Source organism: Glycine soja, chromosome 3, assembly GCF_004193775.1.
Source record: "Glycine soja cultivar W05 chromosome 3, ASM419377v2, whole genome shotgun sequence".
In the NCBI taxonomy this organism is placed as follows: domain Eukaryota; kingdom Viridiplantae; phylum Streptophyta; class Magnoliopsida; order Fabales; family Fabaceae; genus Glycine; species Glycine soja.
Window position 1 is genome coordinate 38,723,742 of NC_041004.1, and position 18,037 is coordinate 38,741,778.

The 18,037-nt window shown below is 29.8% G+C and overlaps 1 protein-coding gene and 1 long non-coding RNA gene across 2 annotated transcripts; one reads left to right on the plus strand and one right to left on the minus strand.

Annotated features, from left to right (window-relative positions):
• The first annotated feature begins 9,229 nt into the window (after nucleotides 1-9,229).
• LOC114405524 lies at nucleotides 9,230-10,244 on the plus strand. Its single transcript, XR_003665256.1, has 2 exons — nucleotides 9,230-9,419; nucleotides 9,883-10,244. It is a non-coding gene; the product is annotated as an uncharacterized LOC114405524 (long non-coding RNA).
• A 2,528-nt stretch (nucleotides 10,245-12,772) lies between these two features.
• LOC114406855 lies at nucleotides 12,773-15,122 on the minus strand. The gene is made up of 6 exons (XM_028369685.1): nucleotides 14,987-15,122; nucleotides 14,762-14,902; nucleotides 14,391-14,504; nucleotides 13,838-14,071; nucleotides 13,590-13,754; nucleotides 12,773-13,331 (listed from the first exon to the last, which is right to left on the minus strand). Exons 1-6 carry the CDS (start codon nucleotides 15,038-15,040, stop codon nucleotides 13,050-13,052), a joined length of 990 nt encoding a protein of 329 aa, XP_028225486.1. The 5' UTR covers nucleotides 15,041-15,122; the 3' UTR covers nucleotides 12,773-13,049.
• Between the last annotated feature and the right edge of the window lie 2,915 nt (nucleotides 15,123-18,037).

Sequence of the window (18,037 nt, forward strand, 5' to 3'; positions counted from 1 at the left end):
CTAACATACTCTTAACAGAATTATGAACTAACTTTTAGCATAAAAAACTAACTTGTATGTTAATTCCATGTTTCAATCAGTGCATTTGAAAACTATTTCAATTGACCCCCAGACTTTGTGTTACTGCTATACAGTCCTCTGTTTTGTTTAATTGCATGTCATTACCATTACCATCTATATCTATACAGAGAACAAAAATATTTATATAGAAAAAGAGCATGCAACTGTTATTACTATATATAATACAATCACACTTGGAGTAGTACCATCCAAGCAGCACCTTATAATCCATCTTTGGCTCTTCAATATAGTTCAATTATTATTATTTTATTAAAAAAGATACCTTATAATTTTTCTATGCATATACATATTATAACAGTAATAGATTTTGGTGTTATTGCCATTTTTTTAATTTGGACACTGATGATAAACAATCATTGAGGACATTTTTAGTGATGGATTTGTGGGTGCCGCGTGTGGTATCCTCTGATATTTTGAGAGGGCACACTACTCTTCATTTATTATATGCTAATAAATCAACCGACCTAGCAAGAGTGACCGAAGGAATGGATACTAAAGCAATTAATGCTTGAATAATCCTCACTTTGATGTCTTCTAAGCTAAGAGGTCTCTCAACTTTTCTTGACTTTTTCACTCAATATTCATGAAGTTTACAACACACTCTTCAAAGTTAATATATATGGCTATTGTATATTTCTGGTCAGAGAAAGACAGCATCATTTCGTCACTTTTCCCTCCTTGTTCGATGCCTTTATATTGGTCAAATTTCTATCAATTGCCAAGACCGTACGGGAAATTAATGGTTATATTAACTATTTTCTTTACAACATTGGAGATTCGTTAAACAATTCTGCAAAAGCATATGTGGTCTTCAAGTGTCTCGGCTCTACACCATAATCTTGTTGGTCCAAGTGAAACTCTCCTACAGGTCTCTTAAAGTCTCAGAGTTTGAGTTTTATATATGAAAAAAGAACATAGGTTAGAATGGAAGCGTCACTAAAGACAGTTAACGTACTGAATTTCTAACAAAGATTAATAATCTACAGAGTTAAAAAATATTTCCCACATATGACATAATAAAAAAAATGTCTCGACTCTACCCTTTTAGTCGTCCTAGTTATACGTTAGTAATCCATATATATTAGCTTTCTTTAGAACATAAGTGAAGAAAAGAAAAGATTTTTACAGAGCTAGGCACAAATAGTAAGCTCCCAATTGTACTGAGTACAAAGTTTATCACTACGGGCCAGTTTGAGATATTTATGATGCACACATGCAAAGAACGTGCAAAGTAAGTGCAAATTAGTTTTGGTTCTGAAATATCTGAAGTGGCTGCTCGATCATCATGTTTTCTTTCCTCTTTACATAGTAAGCTAGACAAGAGTGTGAATTTGTGGATCCAGAAAACTGCCACAAATTCAGTGGAAATCATTTCTTGATCAGTCTCGATCTATATGTAGTGAATAATAATAATGCTGGAATGCATCCACAGACACTGTAGCATGCATATGGGGTATCACACTGAGTAGAAGAAAGTTCTCCACTTTGCACCCACATATACATTGTATTAATCACACACAAATTAAAAAAAAAAATGTGTGGAAGTGGATCTTACACCATGCAGCAACTTATGCCACCTAGTAAACTAAGAACGAGTGGCAGTGAACCAAAACAAAGCGTACGTTGTCCCGCAAATAACTTTTCACCCATAGCACACTAAGCATAGCAATAGCAATACTATCAATATGAAATGATTAATTTCATTTTTTGTTGTCAATTCAATCTTATAAAATTAATCATTTTGAATAAGTAAAAATCGAATAATTTTTTATTTTTGTTTTCTATAAAAAAATATAGTACATTTAATTTTTCTTTATTTAAAAAATATCCAAACTATTTAGAAAAAAATCTCATGTCTGAAATATATATATATATATATATATATATATATATATATATATATATATATATATATAACTGCAATGGTCATATAATTTCCCTTCCATGCTAATTTTGCTCAATTTATAAAATGTTGCTTTTGATATATAATTAATTTTCTCACTATATACATACATATCTTTCATGCATGTCCTATACATATGGCTAGCTTTTAACACGTGATAACGTGCTTTTGACATTTCTTATTGTAACCAGTGCCAAATTACTAGCTACCACAGCGCATGCAATTACAACAATTCAGTGCCAAAATCACGTACCTAACCAGTAGTTAGGTCACACATCAGTTTACAGTAAATGATGGCAAAAACTGGAAAACTTTTGTTTGAAAATAACTTTTTCCACGTCTAACATATATCAACAACAAAGATTAGTTTGATCGGTTATATGTGGTCCCCTTTAACGTTGCTAAAACTATTAACATTAGTTATGAGACAATGATGACGTAGAACAACAATTATACGGTACCAATCTTAGTTGAGACAAATAAAATGCACCCTATAGAAGACTCTCATTCCAATAAAGGATGAATATATTTATAAATGCTAAAACCGGGGGAGGCAATCAAATGGGTGCGTAACACTCATTACTGATTTTGGTGCATCACATTCATAGTCCTTCCTATTGCTCTAATATATTATGCATTTCATGCTACAAATATTGGAAATAAAAAAGGCAAGGGTGAGAAGAGGGTCGAGAGAGACGAATATGATCAGAAGGGAAATAAAGGAGGGGACAAGAATATATGCGCCTTATATATTGCACACTTTGAAAAGCTAGGTCAATGGCCTAACCATCGAATGCGGTTGGATAATCCACCTTGTGCTCCTTTGCGGTTGTTCTAAATTGGCCAATCAATTAAGGAAAGCCTTTATAAAATTACCAATTAATGGGTATTTCTTTGGAGCATAGAATGTGAAACCTTAAATGCTAGCTAGCTAGATCTCATTATGCTCGCTCTATGTTTATGGATCGTTTACTTAAGCATAGATTTATAATTATTAAGCTTTTTAAGGAAGAAAGGCAATGGATTCTGTGTATGAGTCAAACTAATTGTTGAGCAAAAGTTGAGTTTTGGGTTTTGATCATGCTCTAGTGCTACATTCTTTTATTCCTTTGGCTTTGCGAGCTCCACACAACGTCGAAATGAAAGTGTGTGCAAGAATTCCAGGGCTAATAACGCACATAGACCATGCAATATATAGGCCTTTCCTGAAATTATGGCTATATACTTTAGGGTTTTGTTAACATAACACATACAAAAAAGTAAAATAATATTATTCATCTTAATTAATTACTTAAAAAATAATAATAATTTTTATATTTTTAAAAATAGAAAATACTTTTATTTTAATTTATTTAATACTGCAATGTTTATGTTTTTAATTTCTTTACATGTGCCATAAGAGACACGTATTATCATAAAGTTAATCGCAAAATACAGACCAAAAAGGAAACTAAAGATGAATTGATTCTATTTATGCATTAATTAACTATGGGTGGTGGAGATATAATTTCCGAAGCTTGACAGCTTTAACCTAATTTTAACCCTCTTAAAGCAGCACTTGCAATGCTAGCTTAGATTCCAAGATAAGAAACATCATCATTAACTAACTTCTAACATGGGAAATATGAGGAGATTGCAAACCGGAATATCTGTTTGTGGCATCATGACATGCAAAACCCGGGTTTTTTAAAACTTTAGATTGATGTCTACGTAATGCGACAGTTTTTGCCTCCATTTAATCCAATGAGCGGTTACCAGAGAATTTTTTAATATAAAACATCTAATTAATGAGATCGAGAATTGGAATCCCAGCATTGTAACTTTAAGCTTTTAGCACCTTATGGTTGATTACATCATCGACTTTTGGGTTTTTATATCGTGCAATTAAAATATAAAGTTTTAAATATATTTTTTTTCTTGTAATTTAATATTTTTTATATTTTTTTTTGTTTAAGATATTTTAAATAGTATTTTGAACAGTAAAAAAATATGATCTAAAATATTTTAAGGATAAAAAAATAAAATAAACATATTTTTGTAAGAATTGAAATGAAAAAAAAATAAATTTACAAGAATGAAAATAAAATAAAAAATACTAATTTACAGAAATAAAAAATGTGTTTAAACAAAATATAAATTATTTGAAGTTTTTACATTATTCAGCTTACACTCGCGCGTGCTGATCTAACATCTTTATGTACACATCTTGTTTTGAAAGGATTTATGTGCTCATCTTGTGCATCCTATTATATGACTTATGGAGTATTATATTTATGCTAATGTCAATGTGCTATGCTACTCCTCGCTCTCATGCATATTATATATATATATATATATATATATATATATATATATATATATATATATATATATATATATATATATATATTAGCCAATCCAAAAACAGGTTTAAAAAGCTGTTCTGATGTAACATTCAAAATAGGGCTTTCTGCTGTTTCTAGAGCTGAATATATGCATGTCATAGAAAGCTTAACTTTTTTCTCAACGTAATTCAAACAGAATGTGAACTATTGGAAAGGCTTTTCATTATCTACGTATTAGGATACGTATGATGCTTTCCAATAAGCCACATTCTGTTTGAATTACATTGACAAAAAAGTTAAGCTTGTTATGGCATGTATATATTCAGCTCTAGAAACAGCAGAAAGCTCTATTTTGAATGTTACATCAGAACAGCTTTTTAAACCTGTTTTTGGATTGGCTAAAAAGTGATGGTGTAACGTGGTGAGTTGGATTAAACTTGATTTTGATCAAAACTTTGCATATTTGATTATCTTTAGTAGAATTAATTTTGATGGAAAAAATTATGGTGGAGTGTTGAAGCAAGTAGGAATAGTTTTTACTTCTATCAAAATTAATTTTAGTTGCATTTTGTCTAATTTATCCACACATCAATATTCTCATGTGGTATATATTTATCATTTATCGATGATTTAAAAAATATTGATTTAAAAATACAATTAAAAGTCTTACTATATTTGTTTACTTTTAAAATCATTAAAAATATATAATTAAAAGTCTTGTGATATATATTCAATTTTAAAATCATTTAGTTATATAATTTATCCTTACAATCATACCATTAATTATGTGATAAATCATATTAAAAGAATATATATATATATATATATATATATATATATATATATATAACAAAATAACTAATTATGAAAAAAAGTATACATAGATATTAAAACTCATTTTGATTATTATATTCACAAAATCAATTTTGATGCAAAGTATCTGAAAAACATTTATAAAAAAACACTTTTTCTAATAGTATATATGTTATCTAAACAATTAATTCGGTGAATCAATTTTAACCATAACTAATTCTGCAAAATTAGTTTTATCCGTGTCAATCCAAATACACACTAATTTAGTAAAGGAAAGATGAAAGGAATTGATACAGCTTTTTTTGGAGTGGCTTAGTAATAATTCATTCTCACGGAAAAGTAGTATATATATATATATATATATATATATATATATATATATATATATATATATATATATATATATATATATATATTATAATTAAGGAATAATATATAGAAGAACATGTGTTTCCATCATTCAGATCTGAGGTTAGCATAAGTCATGCCTCACCTGCAGAGTCTAGCATCATGTACATCAAAACCATCATCAACCATATAATAGGTACAAGCCATTAGCCATCATCGTCATGGTTTAGATGAAAATTATGGCCCTGCAATTTTGTATCTGAGGTCGTGCCTTCTCGCCTATTGAGATTGAGCTTTTTGTTTCACACTCGATCATAGACTTCTAATGCATGCAGCAGGGCAATTGTTCCATTCCGCAAAAGAGTAGGTAAAGGATTTAACCTTGTAGTGTAGCCAAGTCCACGACTTGAAGATGATATAATCCAGTATATCAGCATACATTTTCAAAAATTGGTCACTCTGTGAGTTGGTTAGCCTACTCTATAGTCTATGGACTAACTAATTCATTTTTATTATTTTAATAAATAAATAAATAAATAGTTGAATAATAAAGCATTTAATTTTATTTATAATTTTCATTACTTTCAAATATACTTCTTACCTTGAAAAAACATTACTTAAGGGTAAAATATATATTTAGTGTTAAGTCAAATTTAGTTTTAATTTGAGTTGTTTCAATTGAATTAATTTGATTTTTATAACTAAAAAAAAGGTCAATTAGATCTTTATTCTTTAAAATTATATGGATTTAGTCTTTATTTAGTTGGTTAATGCACAAGGACTTAATTCACTTATTTTTTAAAATATAGAAATCAAATTGGTCTATTTGAATTTATAGGAACTAAAACCAAATTTTACTTAAATAAAAAAAATATGTTAAGTTTAGCACGACTCTGACTAAGTTTAATCTGATCAATTTTATATTTTTATAATCTAAGTTTTAAGTTGTTATTTGTCAAGAGTTTTTTTTTTTTTTAATTTTGGGTATGACCTTTATATAAGTATGACTTGACCCATTAACATATTTTAAATAATTGTTTCAGAAGTATAAAAAATAAAAAAAATTATATAATAGTAAAAAAATATATGCATTGAAGTTTAGGGTGCGAATCAATGACTTAAATGTTATTCCTGGATTATCCCAAATTGAATGTGTTGTATTCCTATTCACTTTTATTTATTTATTTATTTAATAAAGCCAAAAAAATTCATAAAAAATAAAATAATTTTAAACTATAAAATGTGACCAAATTCACTCACAAACATTAAATGTGATAGATTACCAATGTGTTTTAAGTCCAACCAAAAGAATAGAACTCATATTCTTAGGTACCAATCTATACTATAAGAATTAATTTGTTCTACACGTTAAAATTATTCAAAATATCAACTCACTAAAATAATTTTATAATTTTATTAAAATAATTATAATATTATATCATGTTATTAATAATATTGTTAATAAGCCCAACCTATCACTTTTATTAAGTTTTTTAAAAGTCTGACATCTAACCTATTTAATTAAAATAATTTTTTTAAAAAAATCTGAGTCTCACTTATTTGTTAGACAAATCGGGTTAAGTTAGACTTTAATTAGTTCGAGTCATAAACCTTTCTGTCGATGGTGTGACTTCTTACCATCTCAAATCATTATTTTTATTCATATACTTTTTTATTTCTTTTAATCTCTCTTATATTTTATTTTTATTTCTAGAGTTTTAATATTTTTTTAAAAGAACTTGATATTACGTTTATATATAGTCAAATAATTTATAAAAAAATATTTTTAAGTACAGATAATGCAATAATTTCATATATATATATATATATAACTATAAAAGTATAAACATAAATAACATCATATATTTATTAACCAACATGGTATGAGATGGTTAGTGGATATTTCAGGTTTTAAAAAATCATATATTTGTAAGAAAAAATGTGTATAAGTTCAGCTTAAATTAAATTAGATCAATTTTTAAAGTAAAATTCCAATCAGATTCAATTGAATAAAAAAATCAGTTTCATTTATTTTATTTTTAATATGATCGTAATTTCATTTTCTTTCTTCTTCCGTGCCCATTCCTTCTTTGTTTGGCTTTTGAAGTTTGGACAGTACTATATGCCTATTTGGTTTGGCGCTCCAAATCCCAATATACCCACTGTTGGTGACTTGTTGCTTCATAAAGGCAGCGTCTTTGGCTCTCTTCCACTTCGTCTCTGCGTCACAAGAAATGGGTAGAAAACGTGCTCCAAAAACAGCGACCGGGTTCAAGTGTCGGTACGTAGATTCTACTACGATCATGTCTCTGTACTATTCCTGCTTCTATTCATCATGGATTTTCTGTTATTCTGTTTTCCTTTTGTTGTAACGTTTCGAAAGTTTCTCTGTACCTGTGTCATGTGCGTGATTGGTTTCACTGTGTTCCTATTATTGCTGTTTATGGGAAATTTTTTATTTTATTTTATTTTACTGCTTTTTGGGTTTGGTTGCATGCATTATGCATAGACTCAAAGGCTTTGGTTGGGTTAGGGTTTTATATTTTTTAATAGATGGATGGATATTGGTGAAATCGCGTGATTAGGAGAAAAAATGTAAGCTTGCGATATGTGCTTGATTGCATTTTGTGGGTGTGATATGTCAAGTTATCACTTTTTGTACTTTCTACGGTGAAAACTTGATTATTTTATTTTATTTTTCTCTTCACCTTTTCGAGAAATACTATTTTAAGGTCTAATAATCTAATATCACCATGGCTTTATGGTTTCACATGTCATGTAGCTGATTTTTTTTAATTTAAGAAAAATAGTTAATGAAATTTGTTAGGGTGTCACGCGGATCACGAACACATGATGGTGGTCACACAATAGTTTCTCCCTTTTGGAGGCTGCTTCAAAAGAATATCAACTTCTGGGTGTTCTTTTAGGTGTTTGTGTGTCAAGATAAGTGTTTGATGTTATTTTAACTTTCATCGTGTGTATTTTATGTGTTATTTGCTCACCACTAACTTTTTTTATTTTTGTTGAAGAATACTGTTGTGGAACCACAGCCTTCCATTGGAAACATACAATTATCAAGGGCATTAGACTCTCAGCTTGAAATCCCACTCCCTGGGCTTACCTCACCAAAGCATCCAAATTTGTTGGTGGATGGAGTGGAAATGCGTCATGCAAAAAGCCCGGCACAGGAGCAAGTGAACCAAAAGAACATGAGCATCAAAAGAAGCCTCCTACCTCAGCTAAGAAAAAAACCAAATTCTGTGGTGCATCTGTGAGGCGATCGTATTAAAAGTTCAGTTGTTAGTCACCCTAATACCACCAATTGTTACATTGAAGTCGTTGAGGATTTAACTGTTATTGATAGTGAGAAAGATGAAGCAGATACTCAACTTGAGCAAGTATTATTGGCAGACCCAGAGTTGGAGTTGTTGGAGCTGCCGCTGGAGCACGAGCATGAGTCCGAGCCAGAGCTGGCATATAATTTGGGCGAGAAGAAGAGTTGGAAAGAAAAAGTTGACTGTGCATTACAAAGAATAGAAGCTCTTGATAAGACAGTAGAATTGTTGAAATCCAAGGTGTTTTATAAGTTTGTGTTCAAGACTCCATGTGGTTGTTATTTTTCCTGTGATTCGTGGCTTGCCTCATTGATTTACGTGCAGAACATGTAACAGGTAGATGAGAATATTGTCCTTTGTGAAGCCCCATCTATGTCATCTATAAGTTACAAGAGCATGTATATTGACTCACAGAAGAAGGTTTTGTTTTATTTTTTCCAATTTAATTTTCTAATACACCTTTTAAGGTTTTTCCTCTTTGTTTTTGTTATGATATTCATCTCTTTTTTTTTTTATGTTGTTTATTGCCTCACATATATGCAGGTTGAAGCTTTAACAGTTGAAAATCAACGACTAAATGGAAAGCTGGAAAATGCTCTTGGCAAAATTGGAGTGGTATGTTTCAACATTATTATCATAGTCCTCCATGTAAAGCCTTTTTATTCAATATCATAATCTATTGCAAAAAATTTGTTTTTCCTCTTCTTGCCCCGGTAATTGGTTATCATTATTGTTAATATCATCTTTAAGAAAAAAAAAAGTATATATGATATTCGTTGATTTGAAGAAATATATGTTTCCATGAGCAATTATTTTGTGTTTCTTTCATTAAACTGTTGCTTCTAGTTTTGGATCAAGAACCTGACTTAAGATGGATAAACATTTCATAAAGTGGTTCTTGTGGTTGTACCACAATACAGTAGTATGATTTTTTTGTCCTGTATGTATCGATGTTGTATCTGAACTTATGAGTATCAAAAGTATCACCTTAAAAGGTACAAACCGTAATTGTTAATTAATTGAGCTTTTAGTTAACTTATATATCTGACTAAACTATCCCTGATGGCTTACATTGTAGTACAAAGACGAGATCCATGTTTTGGTGGATGTAAAGGATAAAACGAAGGATGCTGTTAAGGATACAATGATTTCAAATGTGGCAAAAACTATAGAAACGGCTGTTAATGTATCAAATCAAGCAATGCAAATCCACAATGCGTGCTCTGCTTCTGCAGTTAAGAGAAAGAGAAATGTAAGCTGAAGTAGGAAGCTAATGCTGCACAACTTATTCTTATGTATTGTAAAAAGTAAATTGGAAACTTGACACGTAAATGTAAAAAGTAAATTAGAGACTTGACACCTAAATGTGTTTGAGCCTGTGGTGCTTTTGAACCTTTTTTTTTTACATGGATTTCTGCTAGTTAATGTGATCATTTTATATTCTCTGATTCTCATGTCTCGTTTTACCTGATGGTTCATATGCCTTCAACTCATCAAATTCATACATTCTTTTTGTGTTTTGTAGTATATTAAGAGGAGAAAGAAATAGTTAAGCTTTAATATGTTTTAAATCTTTGTTAAATATGTGAAGCGATGATATGATAGACAGATAGTTCTCTCATCGTTGCTATGTCACTACCCTCATGCTTTTCTTGACCTAAGGTTATTGCCAAATCAGAATTCTTAACCACCTCTATTCAGCCAAAGATTTATGGGGTGCAAATGTGTCAAAATGAGTGGAGTTCTTTAGGCTTAAGTTTACCTTCAAAAAATATGGTACTAAGTTTGATTTATTTATTTAGGGGCCTATTCAATTAAAATTTTTATGGATTTTAAAAGATTTTTTTTTTAGAAAAAAGTCTTGAGGTATTTAATTAAGATTTTTAAATAATAAAAAAAAAGTTGTGTGGTATTCAATCAAGACATATTAGGACATTTTAAGAAATTCAATAAAATCCGTTGGTATTCAATTAAAATTTTTTATAATTTTAAAAAATATCTTATGGTATTTAAAAGTATATAAATTTTGATGAATTTTTTTTATGATGAATTTTAATGAATTTCATGAGATTTTTTAGTGAAAAATACACATTAAACAATCTTGTTCAAACTTTTGAAATTTCATGAAATTTTTTTCTATCACACATAATTCCTTTACTTTGTTGAAAACAATAAATATTCATATATTTTTTTACTCTTTCAATCAATGGTTAACATGTTTTAGAACATGTGATACGAGAGATCTTCTCAATTCTTTAAATTTGAGATATTTTGATTAAGTGTTTTATACATATAAACGAATGTGAATATATATGAAGATGATAAATATATTGTTTTAATGAATGTGAGAAATTGAGTTATGTATAAGTGAATAAATATATAAATGGAGATTTGAAATATTTGTGGAGTATGTTTTTTGTTTGATGAGATCATTATTGTAGGTGGTATACATTTTTTATATAATTAACACGATTTATGATTAAAGGAAAATGAATCTATTGTGTTTATAAATATGCTAAGAAAATTGATTTGTTGTGTAATAACTTTATATAAGATGAGTTTTATTTAAAAAATTTAGTAAAAAAAATTCATAGATCTTTATCAATAATTTTGAATGTTTTTAAAAAATCCACCGAGTCTTTTAAAATCTTAAAAATCTATGATATGTTTTCAAATCTTATGAATTCATATTTTATAATTCTATTAAAATTTAAACTACAAAATATTAATCATAAAAATCTTTTAAAAAATCTTAAAAATCATTACATTTTTGCAAGTCTTTTAAAATTTATAAGATTTTTTTATGTCAAAATAATCTTTTAAAAAATCTTAATCCAATAAACCCCTTAATGAAGTCAAATTTAAAGTTTTGACTTAATTTAGGAAAATATGAAATGTGAACCTTAATTTTTTAAATATTTTCATGTTGGAGGATGAGATAAAAATAGAGAATAAAAAAATTATACAAAAGTGATGTAATGATATTTTTCTGTATATTACATTACGGTTATATAAATATTTACAAGATTCTAGTGTTAAGCTTTGAACATGACTGTATAGTCAAGTTAAACTTAGGTTAGTACAATAAATAAAGCGTGATATTTACTTGTCACTTTTTATAGTTTATTTTGAATGCGAGCAATAAGAAACTTTTATTGAAAATCAGGGGGAGGATGTATCGGTAACATTTGCCTTTAAAAATAAAATTATCTTAATGGATAACTTTTTTTTGAATGGATCTTAATGGATAACTAAACCTATTTGAAAACAGTAAAAAATGGAAACCCATCAATTTAATTCCTAAAATTAGCATTGCCAATCAATTTAGTATTAATGTATTATAAAAACGAAAATTTAGTCCTCAAATATAAAAGTCATCAATTAATGCAATTTTTTTAGACAATGGCTTGAGTGTGTTGCAACAATTCACAATGCCAAACACTACAACAAGTTGCTCAAATTTTATGCTGCCTTTACCTTCTCTCTTCAGCAAATTTTCCTCATCGCCTTATTCAACGAAATCAATGCTCTCTTCATCCAAAAAAGAACTGAAGAACTATTATACCATATCAGAAATTTGAGGTAAAGCAAATGATATTGGCTTAAATTGGCCACACATAATAGAGCCCAAAGTAGAGCGCCATCGTTGAATGAAAAAATAAATAAAATGAGTACAACAACATGTACTCATAGGGTAAAAGAAAGCATGCGGGGACAACACACATGATTATCCTATCAGTTGGTTTATATACCAATCCTGAAACAACCATTTACCTTCCTAACCTACAGTTCCAATTGTTTCTTGCTGTCAGCTGGTGGAGCTTGGTATTCACAAACCACTTAAGAGTAGCTATGATTATGTGATAATTCATTTGCATCACTTTTAAATAATGAAGAACCATAAGCCAAACTCAAAGAAGTCCTCAAAACCAAAAAAAAAGAGAGCATATTTGTTAGTTAGAGTTGGATTCAGAATTCTTAATTTCAATTATCACATTATTACGAGCATAAATGTATAGTATTTATGAACAATGATGGACACTATATTTAGATCAGAAAAGAATTTATTTTTGGCAGAAACTAGGAGTATTAGCAGCATCATTACAAGGGTTGTTATGATGGTGCCTAATATTTTTGGTTTACTCCTCTCTCTCCTTCAAGAGAAGCACAAAACTTGTAGATATCGTCGTTTAGGGTGTGTTTGGTTCTCCATTTTCAGTTTACTCTTCTCCATCATTAAGCGAGTCAGAGAACTTGCAGATATCGTTCCTGGGTGTGTGTGGCTCTTCCATTTTCATCACCATCTTCATCCCTTGTCTCTTCAGCAATTGTTGGGGGCGGAGACGAGAAGTCTAAGTACATTCCCTGAATAGCATGCTCATCATATGACTCATCAGAGAGATCTTGCGAGGCAAGTTGGTGGTACTCCACAAGCTGATGAAGGCATTGATTTTCTCTGACCAGATTCGCGTTTTCATTGGCCAGTCTGGATTTCTCGGCAAGAAGTGCTTCCAGCTGAAGCCTCACCTGCAGCCACCAAATCCCCCACAAAGATTAGTTTGTTCTATGTATATATATTTTCTATCGAGGAGTTACTGGTGTCACACTCTCTAACACATTCTTTAATATTGGTTAAATTTATTGAAAACTACAAAATTACTAGTGAAGTTCATTAAATAAGAAGTGAGAACCATTAATTCAATAAATTCCAACCAAATAAAGTGTGTTTCAGAATGTGTTGCCTAATTCATCATAGCAATGGCTATATATGATAACTCCCTTTACCAGATCCTCTTCTTCAGGTCTAACTCCTTTTGCAAATCCATCACGCAGTCTCCTGTTCTCCTCTTCAAGCAAACTACACCTTTCTTGCATAAAACATAGATCTGATTTAATGGACTTCAATTCTCTTGCAAGTGAACCCGCTTTCGTCGCCATTGAAACCGCAAGCTGGAATATGCAAATAAACAACAATTAGCATGAAACTTCATCAAACCAACTCACTAATAGTTAGTAGCACAAAGAAAACCAACATTTTTTGCTCTCTTGATGTTCTTATCCATCAATTTTTTCCCATTCTCCTCCTTTTGTGAGTCAACGGCATCCTCTTCAGAGACATCATTAGGGTCAAATTTTCTTTTCATTCCTTGCTTTGACTCCTCCTCCTCTTTCTGTTTCTCTCTCGAATCCTCTTTGTTTTCTACCTTGTCATTTTTGCTGTGAAATATGTCAGTTAATGTGGGTGGATTCGCCAATTCTCTAGCACCCTGCGAAAAACGCAAATAGCTAGAAATTTAATAACAAGGGTCTTCATTTAATTGTAGTAATCTTTATTTAAAACCTACAGTAACGACAAATCATCAATTTACACATCTATTCAATTCAAAATGCAATTTCACTGCTCTCTAGTCCAATCAACATTAAGTTAGTTTGATTGAAATTAGACTCAAATCTTTTTGAGTAACATCTGATATTTAAGACTGACCAATAAATATTAGTCGTTGAAAAAATCAAAGGATATTTAGCACATATAACATGGTAATTAAAAGAAACTCTCTTTGTCCAAATTAAAAGTTGTAGACATACCTGTAGGGCATTGTCCAAATTATTGGACAACAGAGAGAGAGTGTGGGCAACTGAGTCAAACCCTCTCATCAGCAACATCGAATCTTCCTTCAACCGGTTGTTGCCTTCTACATTCTATAAATATAAAAAAGAAATAAAATAAATTCCACTAAGTAATTAATCTAAATCTTGGGGAATTAATCCAATTCCAATCAAAATGAAAAAAAAAAATTGATGGTACAAGATAATTTTTTTATTAACAAATGTTAATAGTTAGTTTTTGTTAATAGGGATCGAACCGAAGACCTTTTCTCTTTCTTTTTTTTTCTTAACCACTCACTCAATAAATCTTATATCTCCAATTGTACAAGAAAGTAGTGGAGGACACTAACCGTAGGAGAGTGAGTTGAGGTTTCGGATTGACGAGCATCAAGGAGCGTGTCGATCCTGCTCCTGAGAGTGCTCCAGAAACGTTTATCAGAGGAAGGGCTCAGCAGAGGAGAAGAACAAGAACCCATCACGCTCGTGCCCTCCTGTCACCCAAAAAAAAAAAAAACTTCAGAAACGAAACATAGACCATTTGCAAGCAACGTTTAAGGTTAAGAGAGACAAGAAACCTGGCTGTTGTCGAGGTGGAGAGGAGAAACTGGTGTCTCCAACGAGGTTGTCATTCGCAGTGCTTATTGGAAGAGAAGAGATAGAGAGAAAGGTAAGGTAAGGAAGCTTAGCTTAACGGCTAGTTTGAAAAAGTGTTCTTTGAAAAGGGTAATACGAGGATTTTATTTAAATAGATAGATGGGTCTATAGTTAACGTTAACGTTCGGAAATGTATGTTGTTGCTCTCCCCCATCCCACGGTAATTAATGTTTATTAGATTGGATTTAGATTGAAAAGTAATTAATGATTTAAAGTTATAAATGCTCTAAAAAATTAAGGTTATAAATATTTTTTCTGTTATCATATTAATCGATGATAGTTGTGTTTGAATCCGATATTTTAGTAAAGAAAATTAAGTCTTATCACCCGAGCCAACCGTTTGTAGTATTATAAATATAATTTGATCTTTAATTATAAGTCATTTTTTCTTTTTATGTGTCTGAAAGATAATAAATAAATTAATAAATGTAATTAATATTTTTTCTATTAAAACTTTTTAATTCCCTGATATGATATTTATTATTTTCTCATTTATAATAAATGTATAATTAATAAAAAATAAATTTAAATAAGAAAATAATTTTAAAAAATAATGATTAATATTATTTGAAATCTTTTATTCACATTGCATCATTAAGAAAATATTTTTTGTTTTAAAGGTTTGAATATAATATCAATTTCAAATTAAATCAAATTGATCTTTTGCAAATTAATAGTACTTTTCACGGGTTAAAATGTAATTTAAAACACTTTAAGAATAGAAAAAAAAAACATAATTTATAAGAATTAAAAATATTGCAAGAATAAAAAAAACTCTAAATTATAAGCACTATGTATTTAAGTCTTTTATTATAATTAAAATATTCGACAATTTTGGTCGTCCAATATAGAAAAATCTTTTACTGAGACCTTTCAGAAATGGATTTGGGCTTAATTTTCAGCACAAATGTTTGGGTGATGCTAGGTGCACCTAGTATTATTGCTAGTGTACTCAGCATTTTAAGTGAATGGGCGAAAAAAAAACTTAAATACATATGACTCATACGGATCAACTTGATCCGTATAAATCATATGGATTTCATACGGATCAACTTGATCCGTATGATTTGTATGAATCAACATAATTCGTATGAGTCAGTTGATCTGTATGTTTAAATTATACTTACGGATCAAGTTCATCCGTACAAATCATATGAATCAACCATAAGGTAATTTTGGAATTAATAAAAAATGTTGGATGCACAAGCAATAAAGTTGGTGCACCTAACATCACCCCAGATGTTTCTGGATATTTTGTAGTGTGAGAATAGTTCATCTTTCCTTTTGCTATTCTCACCCCATAGCTTTATTGTAATTTTCTTTTTTAAAAGAACCTTTTTGTGGAAACTAGGTCCTTCTTTGAGAATTGCTCAACACTGATGACTTTTCTGTACCTATTAAGATAAGATAGGCTTAAATCTTGACATAGATCTTAAGAAATTTTCGTCTATTACTAACTACTTATTAACTTATTTATTAGCTTATGCTTCTAGTGCGAAATTGCTATTCTCATTTCCATTTTTGCTCCTTATCCTATAACTTTTCAAAAAAATTAGAAAAAAACCTCGCCGCCCTTTAGCCATTTTCCTACTTCCCTTTCACCCTTCTCCTTCTCTGCTCACTTTTTTTGCCTTCCTAAATTATGTTTCCACCACAACCCATTCTTGTTTTTCCTTTTTTCTTCTTCTGCATCCACACTCTTTCTTTTAGATTCAGTCGAATTATGATTCCATTGTATACAGTAGAATTATACTTTCGTTATATTATAGAGGGTGCAAAAAATATAACAACTTAATACATTTTTGTTGTTACCTTATACAACAAAAACATATTTTCATTGTAAGTTTTGTTTGCACCTCCTACATTGTAAGAGAGATACGATTCCATTGCATACTTTATATAACAAAATCATGTTAAAAGGGTTTTTCGGAAATATCATTTTTAAAGTTGAGGGGGTGTGAATAGTAAAAATGAGAGTTAGAACAACTATCCCCTTTAAAGCCCATTTGTTATGAAAAAAAGGTAAAAGGTTGTCTTTTAAATCTTTTCTCTACACCATGATTCAAAAAATTTCAGAAATATAAACATAAAATATTACAGAAAATTTCAATTGTTAAATTAAAATTTACTGCTGCCATAAAAAAAAATTACTGCTTTTGAGTAGCATATAGTTTGATTTCAGATAAAATATATTTTAAATCTTTATACTTTAAAAAATTCTTGATTTTAGTATCTCTACTTCATCAAATACTTTGCTCCCTGAATTTTCTTAAAAAACTAGTGTTCTTAATCCTTCAAAACAGATGCTATGTAAGAAACAATATTAATAACGTTTGTCTTGAAGGACTAAAATATTTATTTTTAAAAGTTCGAGACCAAAATATTAATGTAAAATGCAAAAATCAAAATATTTTTTTTTATAAAGTATACGTACCAAAAATATATTTTTCTCTTGATTTTATTAAACATGTGATACTAGTGGCATAATTTTGAATTGGGTGGACATTTATAATTCATACATCTCATATGCAATCGTAGGCAGCTCACACATTCAGACCCAGACCCACCGTCACCGTCGCCGTCCACCGACAGTCTGGTGTTCATGCCTTTTGTCCGTTACTGAATTATGATAATAAAATAATAATAAAAAATAACCAAAAAATATTCAGAATAAAAAAATCCAAGTATTTGACTTTTTCTGTTTTTCGACGTCACTACAATGTTAAACAAAAATATAGATACATAAAAATAAAAAATTCATTCGAATATTTCATCCGGACAGCACAACCACTCTGAAACTACCTGTTGTGCTTGCAGTTTCTGCACCGACACATTGCCAGCTAAATGGCATGCTTCTTCTGTCTCCATTGCTTGTCTGTTTTATGCATCAACACATACACACACAATCAAAAGCAAAGAGTTTTGGATAACAAATAATCATAGGGCTCAGCTACTTTGATTCCAATCCTAGT

What these genes read in the sequence shown, in the direction of transcription:
- LOC114406855 (XM_028369685.1), bottom strand. Translation starts at nt 15,040, where the DNA reads ATGACAACCTCGTTGGAGACACCAGTTTCTCCTCTCCACCTCGACAAC. An exon ending in CCTCAACTCACTCTCCTACG is followed by an intron (nt 14,505 to 14,761) that starts GTTAGTGTCCTC and finishes TTATATTTATAG; the next exon opens with AATGTAGAAGGCAACAACCG. An exon ending in GACCTGAAGAAGAGGATCTG is followed by an intron (nt 13,332 to 13,589) that starts GTAAAGGGAGTT and finishes TGGTGGCTGCAG; the next exon opens with GTGAGGCTTCAGCTGGAAGC.